Genomic DNA, 17,419 nt, shown 5'->3' with positions numbered 1-17,419 from the left:
AAGGCCAAAGAGGAGATGAGATGCAGATTACAACAGAGATGATGCGTCACTCAGAGGAGGCAGAGGGATGATGCTACCTCCCATGTTTGATCTGCATTAACACCACACTGTTGTTCCTTCTGAAAACAGACCACAATAAATATTCAGATTTATATTAATTGTTTTTCCTCCACATTTGTAATTAAATTATCCTGTACACATTTTTTTTTTTCATGATGAAATTTTTCATCTAAAAACTAACTTACAGGCAGGGTTTGCAATGCATGTAATATCTTGTCTCAGTAACCTTCCATATTAGCAAACAAACAATAAGCACAAAGTGGACAGACAGTGAAATGAAATGATAGCGTCAGTGTGTCACAATGTAGAGCTCTGTCGCCACCTACTGGTACATTATTTAAATGCAATTTGCGTTCGTTTTGGATTAAATCAGTTTTATTTGATTTTATTTACCAGTTAGAAAGAGGAAACATCACACTACAAAAATGCAGTTACGCATATTCATAACCTATACAAAAAAAACCAACATTTTAAGGTTTACACATCCATAGAGCTAATGTTCTTACTGTTGCTATTATTTATTGTATAGTTAAAAGTACAGTTGCAGTTAATTTACAAAACAAATTATACTGTCTCGTGTGTACCAACGTTGGATAATCTTCAACATGTTACTAAAGATTTTGTATGAAAATAACGCTATTATTGTTTATTTCATTGATGCTGTTTGTTGTTAACAAGCGGAAAAGCTGAGCAAGCACAATGTCTGAAACAGGCTTATAAAATGACTCATTATTACCCTCGGGGTACTCGTACCCCTGGTTGGGAACCACTGATTTATCACACATATTTCCCTTCATAGTTCGAGAGGGATATAAACGTAAAGAAGCTCGTTCACTCTGTTGATATTTCCAACCTAACAGCGCTTGTAATTTTATTTAAAAGATCTTTAGTGTTTTTATAGTGTCGATGTTGTTAATGTTACACATATTCGGACTCGAGGGCGGACAAGGACTTCCGCTGAAGCCACTTTCGGCCGAACCTGAATTTTCAGCTCGTGTGCTGCATTAGCTTTAGCAGCTAACTCGGCATTTGTACCTTGGAGACCGATACTACGTATCCGCAAAAAAATATATATCAAGGAATCAACGCTCAAACGGGAAAAATAATCTAAATCTCTGTCAGACTCGTTGAACTCACGCGCGAGAAGTGAACGAGAGCGAGATTTCCGAGAGTGTGAAGAGCACGAATTGCCGTAAAATTGGCCGACCAAAAAAAAACCCCGAAATTATTAACAATAACAATAATAATAATATCAACAAGCCAACCGGATGTAGACGCATTTCGCGCATGCGTTGAAAGGATCGGGCATTTTTTAAGGATCGTGCTGTGTTTATAGTCAGTAGACCAACATGGCGCTCCCTTCAAAGCAGTAAGTGCTAGCATGCTAACCTGGGCCTGACTGTGCGCAATTTAAACAAAACTACTTGGGTTTTTAAGTCTTAGTAACCAAATCTTTGTTGAAAGTGTAATGTTACAGGGTCTGGGATGTACCAAAATACTCGCCCTGGTTGCAGCTTTTGTTAGCTGTAAGGGAGCTAATGCTGCATACACGAAGGCTACAACCTCAGACCGACATTCTACTGCTATTGTATTTAAGGATCATTTTACTGACGTATATTGCGTGGTTTGCCTAATTCTAATGAATACAAAGTAATAAAACGTGTCAATGTTGGTTCAGAATTACGAAAAAGATGGCGCTGCCACAGGGGATGTTAAAGGGTCACTTTCACGTTATAACGTAATGTGTTTGTTTTTAATTTGGCTATTCGTGCGGTAGACGTATCAATATACTGTCTTTCTATCCGTACGCAGTGCCCATCATTGGCCAGTTTAGGTCACGTGACTAGGATTAAACCTAACCCTAAAAATTGTTGATGGAGGGTTATAACTTAACCCAAAGTCGCTACGTGCTTATACTTTGGCAAACGTAGCAATAGCACCCAGGGTTGCCCGCATGGCTACCGTGCTAATAGACGCTATTTTACAAACGTGCCATTATATTATAGAAATAAGATGACATTGTACAAGCAAGGTAATAATCTCATACAAAGTGATGTATTTTTGTCAGTATTATTGTATTGTACAAACTAGAGGCCAACCAATATGGGATTTTTAGGACTGATATCGATATTGGGTTTTTTAAAAGCCAATATAAGAACATATATATACACTAGGAGTGGGTACCTCACGATACGATACACGATACAAAGCTCGCTATAACGATTATATTACGATATGACAATACTGCGATTATCGATATGTTGGTCAAAAATCTGACATAAGGAAAAAAAAAAGATTAAGTGAAAAAATACAATTTCTTTTTTACATCTCTGAAAGGCAATACATTGAAAAAGTGTCCTATGAACAGTGACACTATTTTAGTGCAACCTTTCTATAAATAAGTGTTAACATAATGTAAACGAATAAGTATCTCCAGTAGTGCTTTCCGTAAACAAAAAATAGGGACTTTCTTACCAGTGACACCATTATAGTGTAATATTCCAGTAAACAATATATTGGTTCCTTCAACAAACAGTGACAACATTTCTGTGAATACCTACCTGCACATTTGAGTGAAAAAGCAGACAAGATTTTGAAAATAATAAAAAACATTTTAAATCCCCCCAAAAAAGTTTATTTTTAAAATAAGAAAAAAAAGAACAATCAATACTTAGCGCGAGCATATCGATAATCGATTCTGCGAAAAAAATATTGCGATATATCGCCGTATCGAGATATCGTCACACTTCTAATATACACAGGGTATATACTGAACATGAACACAAAGTGTTATACTCTAAAATAGGAGTCCAGGTAAAGAAGCAATACACTACTAAATTAAAACTTAAAATAGCAACAACGTCAACATAAAGACTGTAAAAGCTACTTGGAAATAAGGAAAGGCAAAGTTGTGCAAACTGTATTTCTTGAATAAAATGTCAAGAATAAAGTTGCTCACATTTCAAACAGTAAACATAAATACAACAAAAAAGGCAAAAGTATAACTGAAAACAATAAATGAATGAGTTATAATTTTGTAATTGTTTGTGCTGATTCAAAAGTGGCAGCTTGTAATACATGCAGAAAGCATAGCACATAGCCACAGAATCTCCACGCAGCAAAAAATGCATTCATCAGTTACATATTAGAGCTAGACAGAATAATCGGCCTGTCTAATGTGCGATGTCATTTAATCTGTGATAACTAAAATCGGCCCGATTAATCGGTCGGGGTTTAGAACAAACGTAATAATGTTTGTAATAGTCTGTATCGTGGCGGTAGTTAGGTTTCAACCTGAATTGACATTTAGAATAATTGTATAAAAGTAAGAAAAAGTTGGTGTCCCCATGAACAGAGCCAAAAATGAAGATCTGCTGCTATGATGGGTCTGTTTTTGGTGATTTAAGATAAATGACCAAAATCAATACTTCATTGTTGTGATTCCAATTGGATACATTTTTTTTTTTTTACATCTATTTATGTTTGTCAAAGTTTCCGTGAGGCACTATTTGTACCTTTTCTCTACAGGTACGGGCTCATCTTGCCACAGAAGAAAGAAGCTTTAAAGGCAGCTTTGCAGAGGCCATCTATTTTCGGGGATGACTCAGACGATGAGGTGACTAAAGCAAAAGAATTATGATATAATTACACAAACTAAAAGGGCTTGAATTCAGTAAAAAAAAATATCCAAACACTATCCAACAAATGTTCAAATATACATCATTTATGACCATTTTGTGAATATTTTTCCTTAGACCTCTGTTGGAGAGAGCCTGAAACGGGAGGCAATCAAAAAGAAAATGATGAAGCAGGTGAAATATTCAGTGATGAAAATATGTATTTGTGTGACTGGAGGTTCTACCTAAGTATTTTATTCCGTTTTTCTGCTGAAGACCCGTTTGGAAATGCAGAAGGCTTTGGATCAGGACAGCACGGTGTACGACTACGACAATGTCTATGAAGACATTCAGAAACAGAGACTAGAAAACACCAAGAAAATCCTGGGAGGTGCAGATAAACAGGTACTCTGTCTCAATACATGATAAATGTTATTGTTTGTGGTATTTAAAGGGATCCTCTACTGTTTTTACAAATGTGGGCTAAAATCTTTGAAATGTCCTAATTAGAAGATCTATGCCTAACAAAACACATTATTTTGCACCATATTAATTTTTATTAAAAATGGAACTACTTTACCGTTTAAAAACCTGTGTTCTGCCATCTTGAAATGACGTCATTTACCCCAATTTGCTTGTAAGCATCCCATTGTTTTCTGTTGAAGTGAAGCTTTCAGCCTGATTTTTAGAATATTGGCAGCTTTTTCAGTCAGAATGAGAACGTTTGCTGCTTTTGGTTGCTTTAAAGCAAGGGTGCCCAAATTATTTTCATTAAAGGGCCAAAGATTAATTGCGGTGGAGGGTCGCGGGCCAAAACATTCATGTTGCAGTGCATGAAATTAATAATGCCAATAACATAACTGCAAAATAAATACTTGTTCTATATTGTGTTTCATGGCATAAAATTATGAAAGATCTAAATGTCTTCAGACATTTAGTGCAATATAAATTCAACAAAATAGGACACATCACACCCCGCCTATATGATCAAAACACAACATTTTCCGCTGACTTGAACAATACTTTAAAACTCGAGAAAAATAATGTAATTGAACATGAGCTTTAGATTTTTTCCTTATAAATCACTGTACTGTATTGCATTATATTTTTACAATTTAAAAGATATCAAAAATAAAATGACAATTTTAAATATGAGCAGTGGGCCAAAACTAATCGCTTACAGGCCAGCTTTGGCCCGCAAGCCCCAAATTGGACGGCCCTGCTCTGAAGAATCAGGAAAAGTTAAAGATGTCGATGTAACCAATCAATCACGTGATTTCAAGATTGTGGAAAACATGTCCACATTTGTAAAAAGAGTGGAGGATCACTTTAAAATACTATACAGGTGGAATTTCTCTCCATTATCATTGTTTGATGTGAGAAAACACAATACAAACTTCATTTGTTCTCGGTTTTCTTTATATTACAGCCAAAATATATTCATCAACTAATGAAAGCTGTGGAGGATCGAAAGAAAGAGCAAGAACGGAGGGACGAAAGGAAGATCCAGAAGGAAAGAGAGGCAGAAGGGGAGAAGTTTGCTGATAAGGAGGCGTACGTCACGTCCGCCTACAAGCAGAAGCTAGAGGAGCAGAAGGAGGAGCAGGAGAGAGAGAAGAGAGAGGCAGCTCTGGAAGGTTAAAGAGAGTCATTGAGTGTCATGATCATCAACTGTGAAAAACACAGTTTTAATTTCTTGAATTCCTTTGTTTGTTTCCGTGACGACAGAATCCCACTGATCTTTTACTTCGTAACGCTTTGAATCATCTTGTGTTTGCAGCTGCTTTAGACGTGAAGAAGCAGAAAGACCTGAGCGGCTTCTACAGGCACCTGCTGAATCAGACCGTCGGGGAAGAAGCTATACCGGATCGCTCAGCAAACACGTACGTCACAGCTCTCCTGTCCTTACTCACTGATTGGCTGTGTTTAAAATGGCATAGTAACATACTACTCATACTAAGTCTGACGTCCACATGAGTATGTACTGTGTTCCAATTAGATAGGATGGAAAGATTGAGTACGAGAGAAATACCTGGATGTATACTATATCAGGATATTTTTGAAGTATGCACAGTGGGCACACTAGTCATACTTTGTTTCATATTTTTATTGATGTGTATACAAGAATATCAAAGGCACTTAAATATACCAGGGCACATTAGTGTCAGCGTTAAACATTTGTATACAACTTTCAATTTTCATATTTTTAAGAATAAATAACAACAAAAAACTAAACCGGACATTTCAATGAAAAAAGTTTTTAGACAGTCTGTACAGAACAATTCATCTGGGAACTTAAACATAGGAGTAAATAAAATAAATAACTAACTAGACCGCATTCCCTGAAGAAATTGCAAGTGAGGATGCAGGTGCTGGCCTAGCTTAGCATTAGCATTAACATTAGCATAGAATTCTGACATCACTGTTGATGACAGAGCAGCCTCACTATTGTAATCGATGTACTTTATTATGATTATTCTTAGCATTAACCTAGCGTTAGCTTAGCATAGCATAGCATAAATACAATCTTTTTTAAATAGATAAAAAAACATTTTTAAAAAGAAGGAAATGTGGGGATGGTTATGTTGTTTCAAAAATATCCATAAATGGTTGCCATTTATTTATAGAATTTTTTCAAGTTTCTCCTTCCTGAGTGTCTGATTTTCTCTACGCTTAAAAAGGACATTACCTCCTTTTTCAATTCAGTGTTGGAAGGGGCTGTTGTTGATTTTCAACTAAGGAGGAGGTGGACACTAGTCATACTCAACCACCCCATGATGCATTGCGAGCGGAAAGTATAATCAAAAGCTAGTTAGCGAGATTGTTTTTTAACTCTTTTGTAAATAGGGCTCTTGTTTTGAAGTGAACCTGAAGTTTAGTCAGTAGCACAATGGTGGTTCTCCGAAAATCTCTGAAATGTCTGCATGAAATGTGTTTTTGCAAGTTTTATGGATCAAATGACCACATGTTGATATTTAGTTTGGTCACTTTCTCACTTAAAATGTTTTTTGAACTTTCAAAGGTGGAGAATCAACAAAGATATTTAGCCTCAGTGTGCTTCAGGTTTTTGTCGTAGGTTCAAAATGCATCTTGGGAGACTTGGAAGTAGACTTCAGTGGGAACACTCCTAATCATACTAATAGTATATCGTAGTCAGTATATACTCATTGTGTGTGTAATAGAGCTGGGCGATATGGACCAAAAACTAATATCTCAATTTTTTTCTCAAAAACAGCTGCACAATATGTTTCGACTTTTGGCTTTTTCTCTAATAAGGGACAGTGTATAGAATGTTAGTATGTGATTTCAAACACAGCCATTGCCTTTTAACATGTTCCTTTAATAGTCAGAGGCTTCATTGGTTCCTGTTTCTTTCCCCCCAGAAAGCCAACCATAAAAGTTGAAGAAGACACAGAAAGGACGTTGCCCATTCAATCGCCTACATCTCATGACAACATCCCAAGTTCAAGCAGTGATGGCGAAGAGAGGCTGGAGAAGTCTGGGTTCAGCAAACCGGGAGGCGTGACTCACTCAAAACGTCAATACAGACAGAGGTCACGTTCAGTAGGGAGCGAAGACGACAAGGACAGGGAGAGAGAGAGGGACAGAGGCAAACACAAGAAGAGCCATAAAGACCGAGGGAGGGATAGAGAGAGAAACGAGCGACACGGAGAAAGAAGAAGTGACGCAGACAGACGGAAGGACAGAAGAAGAGAGGATGACAAAAGTAGAGGCCGAAGGGACGCCGAGAGGGAAGACCGACACCGAAAGAGAGAAAGAAGCCCCAGGGAAAGAGAGAGAGATAGTAACGAGGACAGACAGAAGCAAAGGAATCCAGATCAGGACAGGAGGAAGGACAATCAATCAGAAGAACAGAAAGAGAAAAAGAAGCCACTGGAAAAGGACACGAGTCCCGACGAAAAGGTTCTCGAGAAGAAGAAAACAGCTGAGGAGGACATCAAGGATGATGAGCAGAGAGCGAAAGACAAGGAGGAAAAAGAGGACAAGGCGAGCAAGTTTGTAAAGCGCAGTACAGAGCAGACCGTGAGTTCAGCCAGAGAGCGCTACATGGCCCGGCAGATGGCTCGCACCGCATGCAAGAGCTACATCGAGAAAGAGGAGGATTGAGAGTTGGGTTTCCCTGATTATTATTAGAATAGTAAATTATTGCATCTATTGAACAACAAAATGAAATTATCTCACTACGTATCAAACAAGATAAATTCATATTTTTCTGTTTGTTACAATGGAAAAAGCAGGTATGTTCCATAGTACTTCATGCTTTTTTGTGGCTGTAATAATTACATAGATCATTACTAATAAATGCATGTAAAAAAAATAAAATGAAGCATTGATTTATTTCAAAAGACTGTTGCCATAAAATTATTACTGAGCATCTTGCTGTGATCGGATGTTATTGGTTTTGTTTTGTTAAGTTTGAAAGCAGGCCGGGGCGGTGTTTGGCTCGGTGGGTGGAGCGCCCGCCCCATGTACAGGGGCCGTGGTTCCTCACCTGCAGCGGGTCCAGGTTCGATTCCCGGCCTGGGACCCTTTCCTGCGTGTCATTCCCTGCTCTCTCTGACCCCCTTCCTGTCTGGCAACTGTCATGTGGAGGCCACTAGAGCCAAAAAAATCCTTTAAAAAAAAAAAAAAAAAAAAAAAAAAAAAGTTTGAAAGCAGGTTGTTTTACTGGTTTTTAGTTGTCGTTTTTCATTCTGGTTTACAAAAATGAGTGACACGTCAAATATGAGAAGTTTATTTTGTTTATTAAACAATGCACTGATCACATTAATGTGGTGGTGGTTTTTCTTTACGTGACATTGTTTCAAGCAAACTTCATTTTGTTGAGACTTTGTTTCTTCACTTCCAAGTCCATATTGTCAGCTCCCATTTAGTTGTACATTGAGAAGTTGGAAAACTGAAAGTGAAGCAGACGTTTTAGTAATGCATTTATGTTATTGTGAATTTTGCATTTTTTTTATTTAAATAAATGGTTGAATTATTCAAATTTTACTTGCCTCTTCCCAGGACAGGCGGATCACTCCATCTTCAGATTTGTTCTTGAAAACGTCTGAAAAAGGCCATATATTTAGAATTGCCTTGACCAGATACATTTTTTTAAAAAAAAAAACAACGTAAAATTATGTTTGCTCACTTGTAACTTTTTCAAGACGCATCATGAGAGTGATGAACTCCTCCATAGAAGTGGAGGAATAGCCAGAGTAGCGGTGTATCATCAGCGTCACCATGATATCGTTCACATCGATTCCTGGGATGAAAAGTATAAGAAACATGTCACTGATCGGTATTCCAGTCATAATCAAGTTGATAAAAACATAATAAAAATATATATGTTAAAGCTTGGAATGTTGAAAACAAATGTTACCTGCAGCTTTAATGGCCCTTTGCAGGTCATCTTGAGACAGGCTCCCATTCTGGTTTGCATCAGAGCGATGGAAGAGAGTCTGCAAAAAAAAAGATGAATTGGCTTTGAGTAACAGTGTAAATCCAACATCGATTTCAAGCTTTTCACAATGTGTAGAAATTTGATTATTTGAATTTTCTTAGAAAGCACATTCTTCGAGGGCGAACTCAAGGTCTTTTAACAAAGTTCTGAGCATGAAATTGTCCAAATTATCTAATTATCTAGTCTCTTTTACTGGAACCTGCTCAGCCATATAAGCCCAATCCTCCAACACAATGGCCATTGTTTAAGAGCAAATCTAAAGAGTTTGTAATTTATCAATGCATTAATTCCTCTTAAGACTGATTGCACAAGTGGATCCCAATTCTATGGAAAGACTCTTCATTACCTTGAAGTCATTGATCTTCTTCCAGAGGGCGGAGAATTCTTTGAACGTCATGTTCATCCTTTGGTCAGTCTTTGCTTGTTTTAAGGAAAACTCATTAAAAAATGACAATTTTATTTATTTGGATGGGTGTTTTATCTTATGTTATGGTAATGCAGAACGTTTTGTGAGACTAAGTATTTTAGGATACGTCCACTGAGGCCATCATGCTCCTGCAGGTGTCATATCCAAAGCCGAAGCGGGTTCCTGTGGAAGGCACACACAAACTTTCACTATTAGGTTTAGATCACTCAATGTGACTGATTACAATGTTTGATGTGTCTTTCTTTTGAAAGCAGTTATTTATTTTTTATTTTTTTTACCATGTGGGAAATTGTCATTCAGAAGCTTCTGCAGCTGAAGGGAAGTCAACTCTCCTCTCTGACAAAAAGACAAAATAATCTTTGATTAGTCTGAAACCCTTTGAAATGTAGAGAAAGGGAAAGAAAGCAGAAGTGAAATTAATGGATTACGATTACTCACGTGACTGTAATTGAGTTGCGTTTATGGGTATTTTGAATTTTTTGAGTATATTTCTGCATCAGTAATTTTATTTGTTCTAAAAATATGTTTTAAAAGAAATAATTTGATACATTTCTACACCCAACCGTTTCTGAGTACATTTTAAAGAAATTACCATTTCTTTAAAATGATCATCAGACCTTGTGAAACTACAAAAAATGAAATGATCAGACAACAACCAAGTTTAGCTTTACTTAAAGCCTGACAGTTGTGTTATTTTAAATTGGATTCATTGGTGTAATTTTTTTCTTCTTAAAAAAAGAACAAACCTTTTCATTCATACAGATGCCTTTGTGGAAAATAAATTAAGTTCCAACTGTGCAAGATTTAATCTCTATCTCTTTATAAGTTTATATATGAAATGAACCATGGCAACATTTATTACCAAAAATAAACATGCGGGGTGAAAGTAACTAATAACTTTTACTCTGAGTACTATTCAATTGAGCTATTTTTTTAGGCCAGGCAACCGGACTTAAAACGCCACTCACTTTGTTGTTGTTGTTGTTGTTGTGTACACTAGTTAAAATCGCTACTCCTCTGATAATCGTGAATGGATCAGGCTGAAATTTGGTAGGTATAATCTATGGATGTGTACACATCAACGCTCGGAACCCAATTTTCGATTTGCGGCCCCAAAAGAAAAAAAAAAGAAAAAGTCGATTTCTCATTTATTTGTGAGTCAAATATTGCAACAGTTGGTGGTACCAAATCCACCAACTGTGGCCCCCGAGGGCCCTATTTTTTTAACTCGGTGAAACCAAACATTTGACTGAATTCTCGGGAACGTGGTACGTGCTATTCAACGTGGAGACGTTCCCCGAGCCCGGCCGTAGTTTATCAGAACTTGTTACTTGTAGTTGAGTATTTCATGTATGACTGACTTGTACTTGAGTACAATTTCAATCCACTAACAGTACTTCGACTTGAGTAGGAAATATCAGTACTCTTATTTCACCTGATTGGCGTAACGGTTGAACAAAGACCTGTGGGAGTCCCCAGAGTCGTCCTCATCCTTTGGTTTGGTTGGGATCTTAAAGAGAACAGGTTTTATGATGACATCTATTCCATTTACAACCCACACTGATGAACTGTGGCAGAAAATCTTCAAACCGTAGGAAGAATGAGATTGTCCTCCTCCTCCTCCTCCTCCTCTTCTTCTTCATGGTTGTGATCATCTTCATCATCGTGATGATCGTGGGGGCTAAAATTCAAGAATAAGTTTGTATGAGATTCTTTCATAAGTCAGAATTTTTAGGATTTTTCTGGTAAAGTATCAATAATTTGTGTGTTTACGTGATCTTGGCATCAGTCTTGGTGTAGATGCTGATGACAAACTCCGCGTCCTGGTATGGTTCCATTGTTGACGGGATGAGCAAGTACTCGCCAGGCTCCAGACTGTACTGGTCGATCAAATCTCTTTGGTTCCCGTATGTCTGCTTGTTTAAAGGTCGTAGTTTCCTTAATTGTCTGGATGTTAGGCGTTTGTTATTCATACTCATCTGGAAGGAAAGTAAAATGCCAAAGTTTCCTCAACATCAAAATGCAGCATCATTTGATTAGTGTGCACTGTTGTAGAATGAGTGGTGTTTGCGTGCTTACCTCTTTTGGGAGCTGTTTCAACACAAAGAAAAAAAGACAGAAGTCGGTTTTGATATATTCATGAATGGAGAATATTTTATAGTATGGTTTTGCATCAGCGTTGAGGGGATTCAAAAGTGTATAAATATTGATGCACACCTTGTAGATGGTGATAGCAGTGGGGAAAACCCTTCTCTCTTTACGATTATCTTGCTCAGGTTTCTGCATCAAGGAAATCAGGATGTTCATGTCCTGCTTCTCAGTTTTGTCGATGACGTCAATGTCGATGCGGTACTGGGGATTTGTCGAAAAGGTGCCTAAAGGCAAACACCCAAGCAGAGATCTTTGTTCGTGCAAAATTCACATACATGTATAGGAGATAAGAAAAAGAGAGAAAAAGAAGAAATCGTGCCCACGTTCGTTCACATTGCCACCGGCAGATCTCCCAGCAATCCAGCTGCCATCGTAGGTCATGCATTTCCACTGGACGGTCAGGTCACCGTCAAGGAAGTTGGGGTTTTCACAGCACATCCACAACACCTGAAAGTTGTGACAGAAATCCTCCATCTCCATCCTGACAGACAACCACACAAAATAAATAAATTAGCTAACAAATTGACGGAAATGTCTCTGTTAAATTATGTGCAGTCTATATATGATCTATAAATGACACGCTATTTGAAGAATGGATGCTTTAATTACTCACAGATTTGTTCCTTTAAGAAAAGTTTGTGCGTGTGTCTCAAATCAAAAATAAAGGTTTTATAGTCGAAAAATTAACAAATTAATCGCACAATTTCCCGTAATCAACTGCGATTAATTGCATTTTTCTACTTAAGACTGAAGCTTGTAATAGATAATTATTTATTTATGAGAAATCATGGAATAAATGTAGAATAAATACATGGAAAGTATATTTAAATTCAAATACCATTTTAATAACTTTCTTTCAGCTTTGAATGAAATCCAAGTTTAGCAAAAAATAAATAAATAAATCTTTCTTTTATCCAACAAAACCCAGACCTATATGTTAAAGTGCAGGCTCACCACTTTGAGAATAAATATATCAAAAAAATAAGTTTTAATCTTGTTGCATGAACAGAGGTTTGATAAATATATTGTAATATCCACTGACACAAATATTCACAAAATGTCACTTATGTACGAAATTAAGCCTGGATCCGACTCGGCAAAGATTTCATAGACAGATTAATAATGATTTATTCTATACTAACAATGGCTTGGTAATGATATAATATAAATTACCAGAATTCTCCATCCTCTCGGTTGAAGCATTTTTCCCGATCATCTGGGCTGACCCTGTCCCATTTATCAGACCTAAATAAATGAAGATATCAAAAATGCTTATGGTCAAAGGCTGAGAACTTTGGGTTAGAAGAACAGTAGTGTCTGGTGCACGTACTTGTCGCTCCAGTCTCCGTTCCACTCCTGTTTGCCCCAGGGGTTCAAGAGACGCACCAGCTTTACTTCGGAGCCGTAATACCTCACCTAGATGATGTAGAAATCACAAAGAGAACTTCTAACACCAACATTTCAAAAATTATTGCAAATTTAATACAAAATTTGGAATATTAATGTCTCTCCCGATATTGCTCCTGGACTTGAATACTCACCTCAGTGACACCAGTCACAGCATAAGCATGTCCGTTCACCAGACCAGTGTTGGCAATACTGTTGACGATCCTACCCTAAAATAGGAAAAAGAGGACATTTTTTTTAAAAAATGTATTTATTTCGTCAGTTTTCAACAAAAACAAAACCAAACAAACACTAATCTTTCAGCGGAAAGCGTGTAGGTTGAAGCAAAGTTTATGCATACCTACCCCATCACAACAAAACAAAGCAAGGTTCACACAGGTATCACACATTTTTTTTAAAAAACTTATATTACTATTTTTTACAATATACATTCAATATATATTCTGCACAAGTTTTATATATACAGTTTATACTTGCAAATCAAACATACTGGACACATATACCTATGCATGAATGTATATGACACATACTGTAATATCTATCTCTTTATCTATCGATAAAGCAAGGAATCTCTGTGTGGTTGTTCCTCTCTGCGAATCAGGCTCAGATTGACCCGAGACTTTCAACATGGCTGCTGCTTGGTTCAAAGGTGTGCAACACTGAATTTTATTTGGACTGTAATGATACCGTTAATTAATTATTTCATAAAATCTTCTTAAATGCAGCTTTGCCGAACAGCTCGATGTTGACAGGTAGTCAGGGTAACTCAGGATAAGTCAAAAGCTGTGTAGAATCTACAGGAGTGACTGCACATAAGGCTTTTAAAAACAACTAAAGTAAATATTGACCAGCAGGTGTCCTCAGTTGTAACTAAGGTGAATAGTAATAATCATTCGAAATAATTAAATTTAAATAAAAAAGGCTTTCACTATATATGTAGCCTATTTTACAGTGCTAAATATTATGCTCAGCACAGTTCATTTAGTCGACTAGCTGCAAGTTAGTCTGTTTATTCTGCCAGATTTCATCCCATTTGAGGTGATGTTCGCTTTGTTTGTTGCAAATTTTCATTTTGCATGTTTTGGCCTGGAAAGTGTGTGTGTGTGGTGTGTGTGTGTGTGTGTGTGTGTGTGTGTGTGTGGGTGTGTGTGTGTGTGTGTGTGTGTTTGTGTGTGTGTGTGTGTGTGTGTGTGTGTGTGTGTGTGTGTGTGTGTGTGTGTGTGTGTGTGTGTGTGTGTCAGAAGTAGATATAATATTTACACTGAACAGCAGATATGGGCACTGCTTGGCAAATGTTACAATTTCCTGTCCTGCCGGGCTTTGCACTAGTTAATATAATACTGTTTCTTAGCTATGAAATTTAGTGTGGCAATATATTAATTAAAAAACTTTTATTATGTTTATTAAGTATTAATATATTTTATACCATTATATACATATTATATATTATTGCTGTCCTAGGTTAAATTGTTGCTGTTCTTTCTTATATTTACTAATGATATACTGTATGTCTTAAAAACTGGTTTATATTGGTGCCATGTTTTATTTAATCTTTTAGGCAGTTCCATAATTTAACACATGCTATTGTTATACTCATCCTTTTCAGTGTTGTTCTAGCATATTGTATCTTGAAATGTAGTTTTCATCTTAAATTATATTCCTCTTCTCTTTCTAAAAATCCTTTCTGCAACCCTGTTGGAAGTGCACCTTTACTTGCTTTATATATCATTTGGTCAGTTTTGAGATGGATGAGATCTGGGAGGTTTTTTTTTTTTTACATAATGTTATTTCAGCAATTACCATTTTTTACTTACTCTTTCTTTATTGAAAGTCCCACAGCAGATCATTGATTTGCATCCAGTGGCTCTGGTCAGCCTCTCCCACAGAACCTTTTCATGACCACTTTTGTGGGCGTCCCGAAGCTCATAAGCCATGGTCACCCCCCCACTGAAGTCCTTGCAAGCCTCCGCTGAACTCCCAGCATTCAAATCTGCATAGGTACCACATAATCTGAAAGAGAGGGAAGAAGAAAAAGAAGTCACATCTTTGATACTATATACAACAGCCCTCAGAAATAACCGTGTGTGGGATGAACTAACTTGGCGTAAGCTTTCTCCATGAGAGGAACCCAGAACTCATTTCCACTTTTGTTGTGCACAAACAGCAGCTGCTTGTTCATTGTTGGCAGTTTGTCATCAATCACCACATCGACCCACTTTCCAAAGTACCAGAACTGAGGATGACAGTGAATAAAGTTAAGCACGACATATTGGACTTTTTATCCAACTGTGTTTTCAATGTGTATTTTTTTACCCTGAAGTGAAAGATTCCTGCATAGTTATTGAATGATTGATCCATGGGTACCACTTGAGCCAAAAGGTTCTTCTGGATGGTCAGTGAGCCAATTGCAGCCAAAAACCAGCAGTTTCCTATTAATTGAAATATTAGTTATTAGATTATTGTGAACTCCATGTAAAATTAAACTGATCTAATATTGTAACATTCTCTTCTTAACAAACCCTAAACTTACCCAAGCTGCCTTGACTATAGTCGAAGCGGGAGGCTCCCTTGCTGCAGAAATTGGGCTCCTTGTCAATGTTTTGAGCGTTCATGATTTCCTGGACAAGAAAAACAACAAACACAAATGTGACAACACCCATAATAATAATATTAATCAGATATAAATGGCATTAACTGTTAATTGAGAGAAGAGCCAATAAATGATCGCGTTACCTTTGGTCGCAACCATTCCACTTCCTGCCAGCTGGACAGGCCCACGTCGCCCAGGGAACGGTCGTTGGGTGGGAAGCTGTAGTCCACAAACAGCCGTCTTTTACGGATGCAGTTTTCCTTCAGCTGTGCAAAGTCTTGGCTTTTGAACTTTGCAGGGTTGGAGGCACTTCCCTCATCACCATCTTGGTAGCGTAGGTTGATAATACCTGTGCAGGTTCCGGAGTCAGGCATGTTGACCAAAGATGGATGCAGATGGACTCTGAAAGTTAAATATGTAGGAATAAACTTTGAGAAATGTTGGTATTTTTTTGAAAATGCAAAGGCTGCAGAGAAAAGTAGAGAGTGTTACCAGTGAGGTGAAGGTTTCCAACCGTTGCCTTCTTGCAAGGGATTGAACTTGGAAATGCCAAGTCTGCAGAGAGCAGGGAGACCATGACTTTTATTCACACTGTCTTGCGTAAGTTGGAATCAGCCCCTCCCCAAATGTAGGAAGAGCCTGAGATGAGAAGTGGCTCGAAGCGCTTTTTTGAAAACAATTGTAAATTATGACAGCCTGTAAAAAACATTCTTCATTCTTTGTGTCTTCTGTCTGTCAGGCTTTTAGAAACTGCCCATGGTCTCATTCTGCTTCAGGACCAGCAACAGCCTGAAGGAAGGACAATAAAAATAAATTCTTATAATTCCTCTTTTGTTCATTTTAAACCGGTTTTTTTTCTTTCTCTCTCTTTAAATGATCTGGCTTTAAGAGAAATTACGTAATATAAATGTATATTTCATCAAAAAATATTTGCTATATTTAGTAATATAAAAGAAAAAAACAAGTTATTTAATTCAATTTATTGGATAAATATTGTCCAATCACATGCACCCACATTTATTTAGACAGTCTTGGATTAAATTAGATTAAATTAAATATATTTTATTGTCATTGTACAAGTCACACAACAAAATTGTAGAAACTTGGAATAGTGTTAGGATGCAAAAAAAATAAAAAATAGAACAACAATAAAATCTTAATAAATTAAAAGCACTCAAATATCTACTTACAGTGCAAATGCTACATAGTGCAACAGTGCAATAATAGTTTAATAAAATGTGCCAGGTTTGTAGAAGGAAAAATCTGCAAATATGTGTAGTTAACGTGACTGCAATAGTCATGTCCTTTCACTGCTGCAAAAAGTGCTCTGAATATATCAAATATTGTGTGACAGACATGGATCTTAGTGTATTAATGTTAGTTGCAACCATGCAATTTTAATGGACAACAGACATTCCATTAGTGCTGATATAGAGTAACAACTACACTGGGACTTTTTACAGACATTATCACTCCGCTGTACAGACCGTTATTTAACTTTCAATCAGGACATGTTTGTGTGTTACCTGGCAACAGTCTTGTCTTCCTTCCAGTCGTGAACCTATTTGTGCTGGCGGAGGCAAATAAATGATTAAATAAACAAATCATAATCTCTTGTCGTTTAATACTGTTAACTAATAAAATGCGCTTGTAAAACTGTTTAAAAGGATTATCACACTCAAGGTCGTGCAGTTGTGCTG

The 17,419-nt window shown here is 37.0% G+C and overlaps 2 protein-coding genes across 2 annotated transcripts; one reads left to right on the top strand and one right to left on the bottom strand.

The window, feature by feature from the left end:
- Positions 1–999: 999 nt before the first annotated feature.
- nsrp1 (nuclear speckle splicing regulatory protein 1) lies at positions 1,000–8,044 on the top strand. Its single transcript, XM_028467476.1, has 7 exons — positions 1,000–1,429; positions 3,589–3,676; positions 3,816–3,872; positions 3,954–4,082; positions 5,107–5,314; positions 5,458–5,560; positions 7,061–8,044. Exons 1-7 carry the CDS (start codon positions 1,410–1,412, stop codon positions 7,803–7,805), a joined length of 1,350 nt encoding a protein of 449 aa, XP_028323277.1. The 5' UTR covers positions 1,000–1,409; the 3' UTR covers positions 7,806–8,044.
- Positions 8,045–8,680: 636 nt separating this feature from the next.
- LOC114476017 (calpain-8-like) lies at positions 8,681–16,093 on the bottom strand. The gene is made up of 19 exons (XM_028467256.1): positions 15,863–16,093; positions 15,660–15,747; positions 15,443–15,558; positions 15,229–15,362; positions 14,944–15,139; positions 13,264–13,338; positions 13,053–13,138; positions 12,896–12,967; positions 12,046–12,203; positions 11,789–11,946; positions 11,651–11,662; positions 11,345–11,550; positions 11,162–11,252; positions 11,007–11,081; positions 9,850–9,907; positions 9,678–9,733; positions 9,064–9,142; positions 8,833–8,946; positions 8,681–8,748 (listed from the first exon to the last, which is right to left on the bottom strand). Exons 1-19 carry the CDS (start codon positions 16,091–16,093, stop codon positions 8,681–8,683), a joined length of 2,073 nt encoding a protein of 690 aa, XP_028323057.1.
- Positions 16,094–17,419: the final 1,326 nt, after the last annotated feature.

This window comes from Gouania willdenowi, chromosome 14 (genome assembly GCF_900634775.1).
Source record: "Gouania willdenowi chromosome 14, fGouWil2.1, whole genome shotgun sequence".
Taxonomy (NCBI): Eukaryota; Metazoa; Chordata; class Actinopteri; order Blenniiformes; family Gobiesocidae; genus Gouania; species Gouania willdenowi.
This window is presented reverse-complemented; position numbering and strand designations above follow the sequence as displayed.

Bases quoted from the DNA above. Each gene is read 5' to 3' on its own strand.
- nsrp1 (XM_028467476.1), top strand. From the start codon at position 1,410: ATGGCGCTCCCTTCAAAGCA. The intron at 1,430-3,588 runs GTAAGTGCTAGC...TTTTCTCTACAG, and splicing joins ATGGCGCTCCCTTCAAAGCA to GTACGGGCTCATCTTGCCAC. The intron at 5,315-5,457 runs GTTAAAGAGAGT...TTGTGTTTGCAG, and splicing joins GAGAGAGGCAGCTCTGGAAG to CTGCTTTAGACGTGAAGAAG.
- LOC114476017 (XM_028467256.1), bottom strand. From the start codon at position 16,093: ATGCCTGACTCCGGAACCTGCACAGGTATTATCAACCTACGCTACCAA. The intron at 11,253-11,344 runs GTAAACACACAA...CTTGAATTTTAG, and splicing joins AAGACTGATGCCAAGATCAC to CCCCCACGATCATCACGATG. The intron at 8,749-8,832 runs GTGAGCAAACAT...GGCCTTTTTCAG, and splicing joins GCGTCTTGAAAAAGTTACAA to ACGTTTTCAAGAACAAATCT.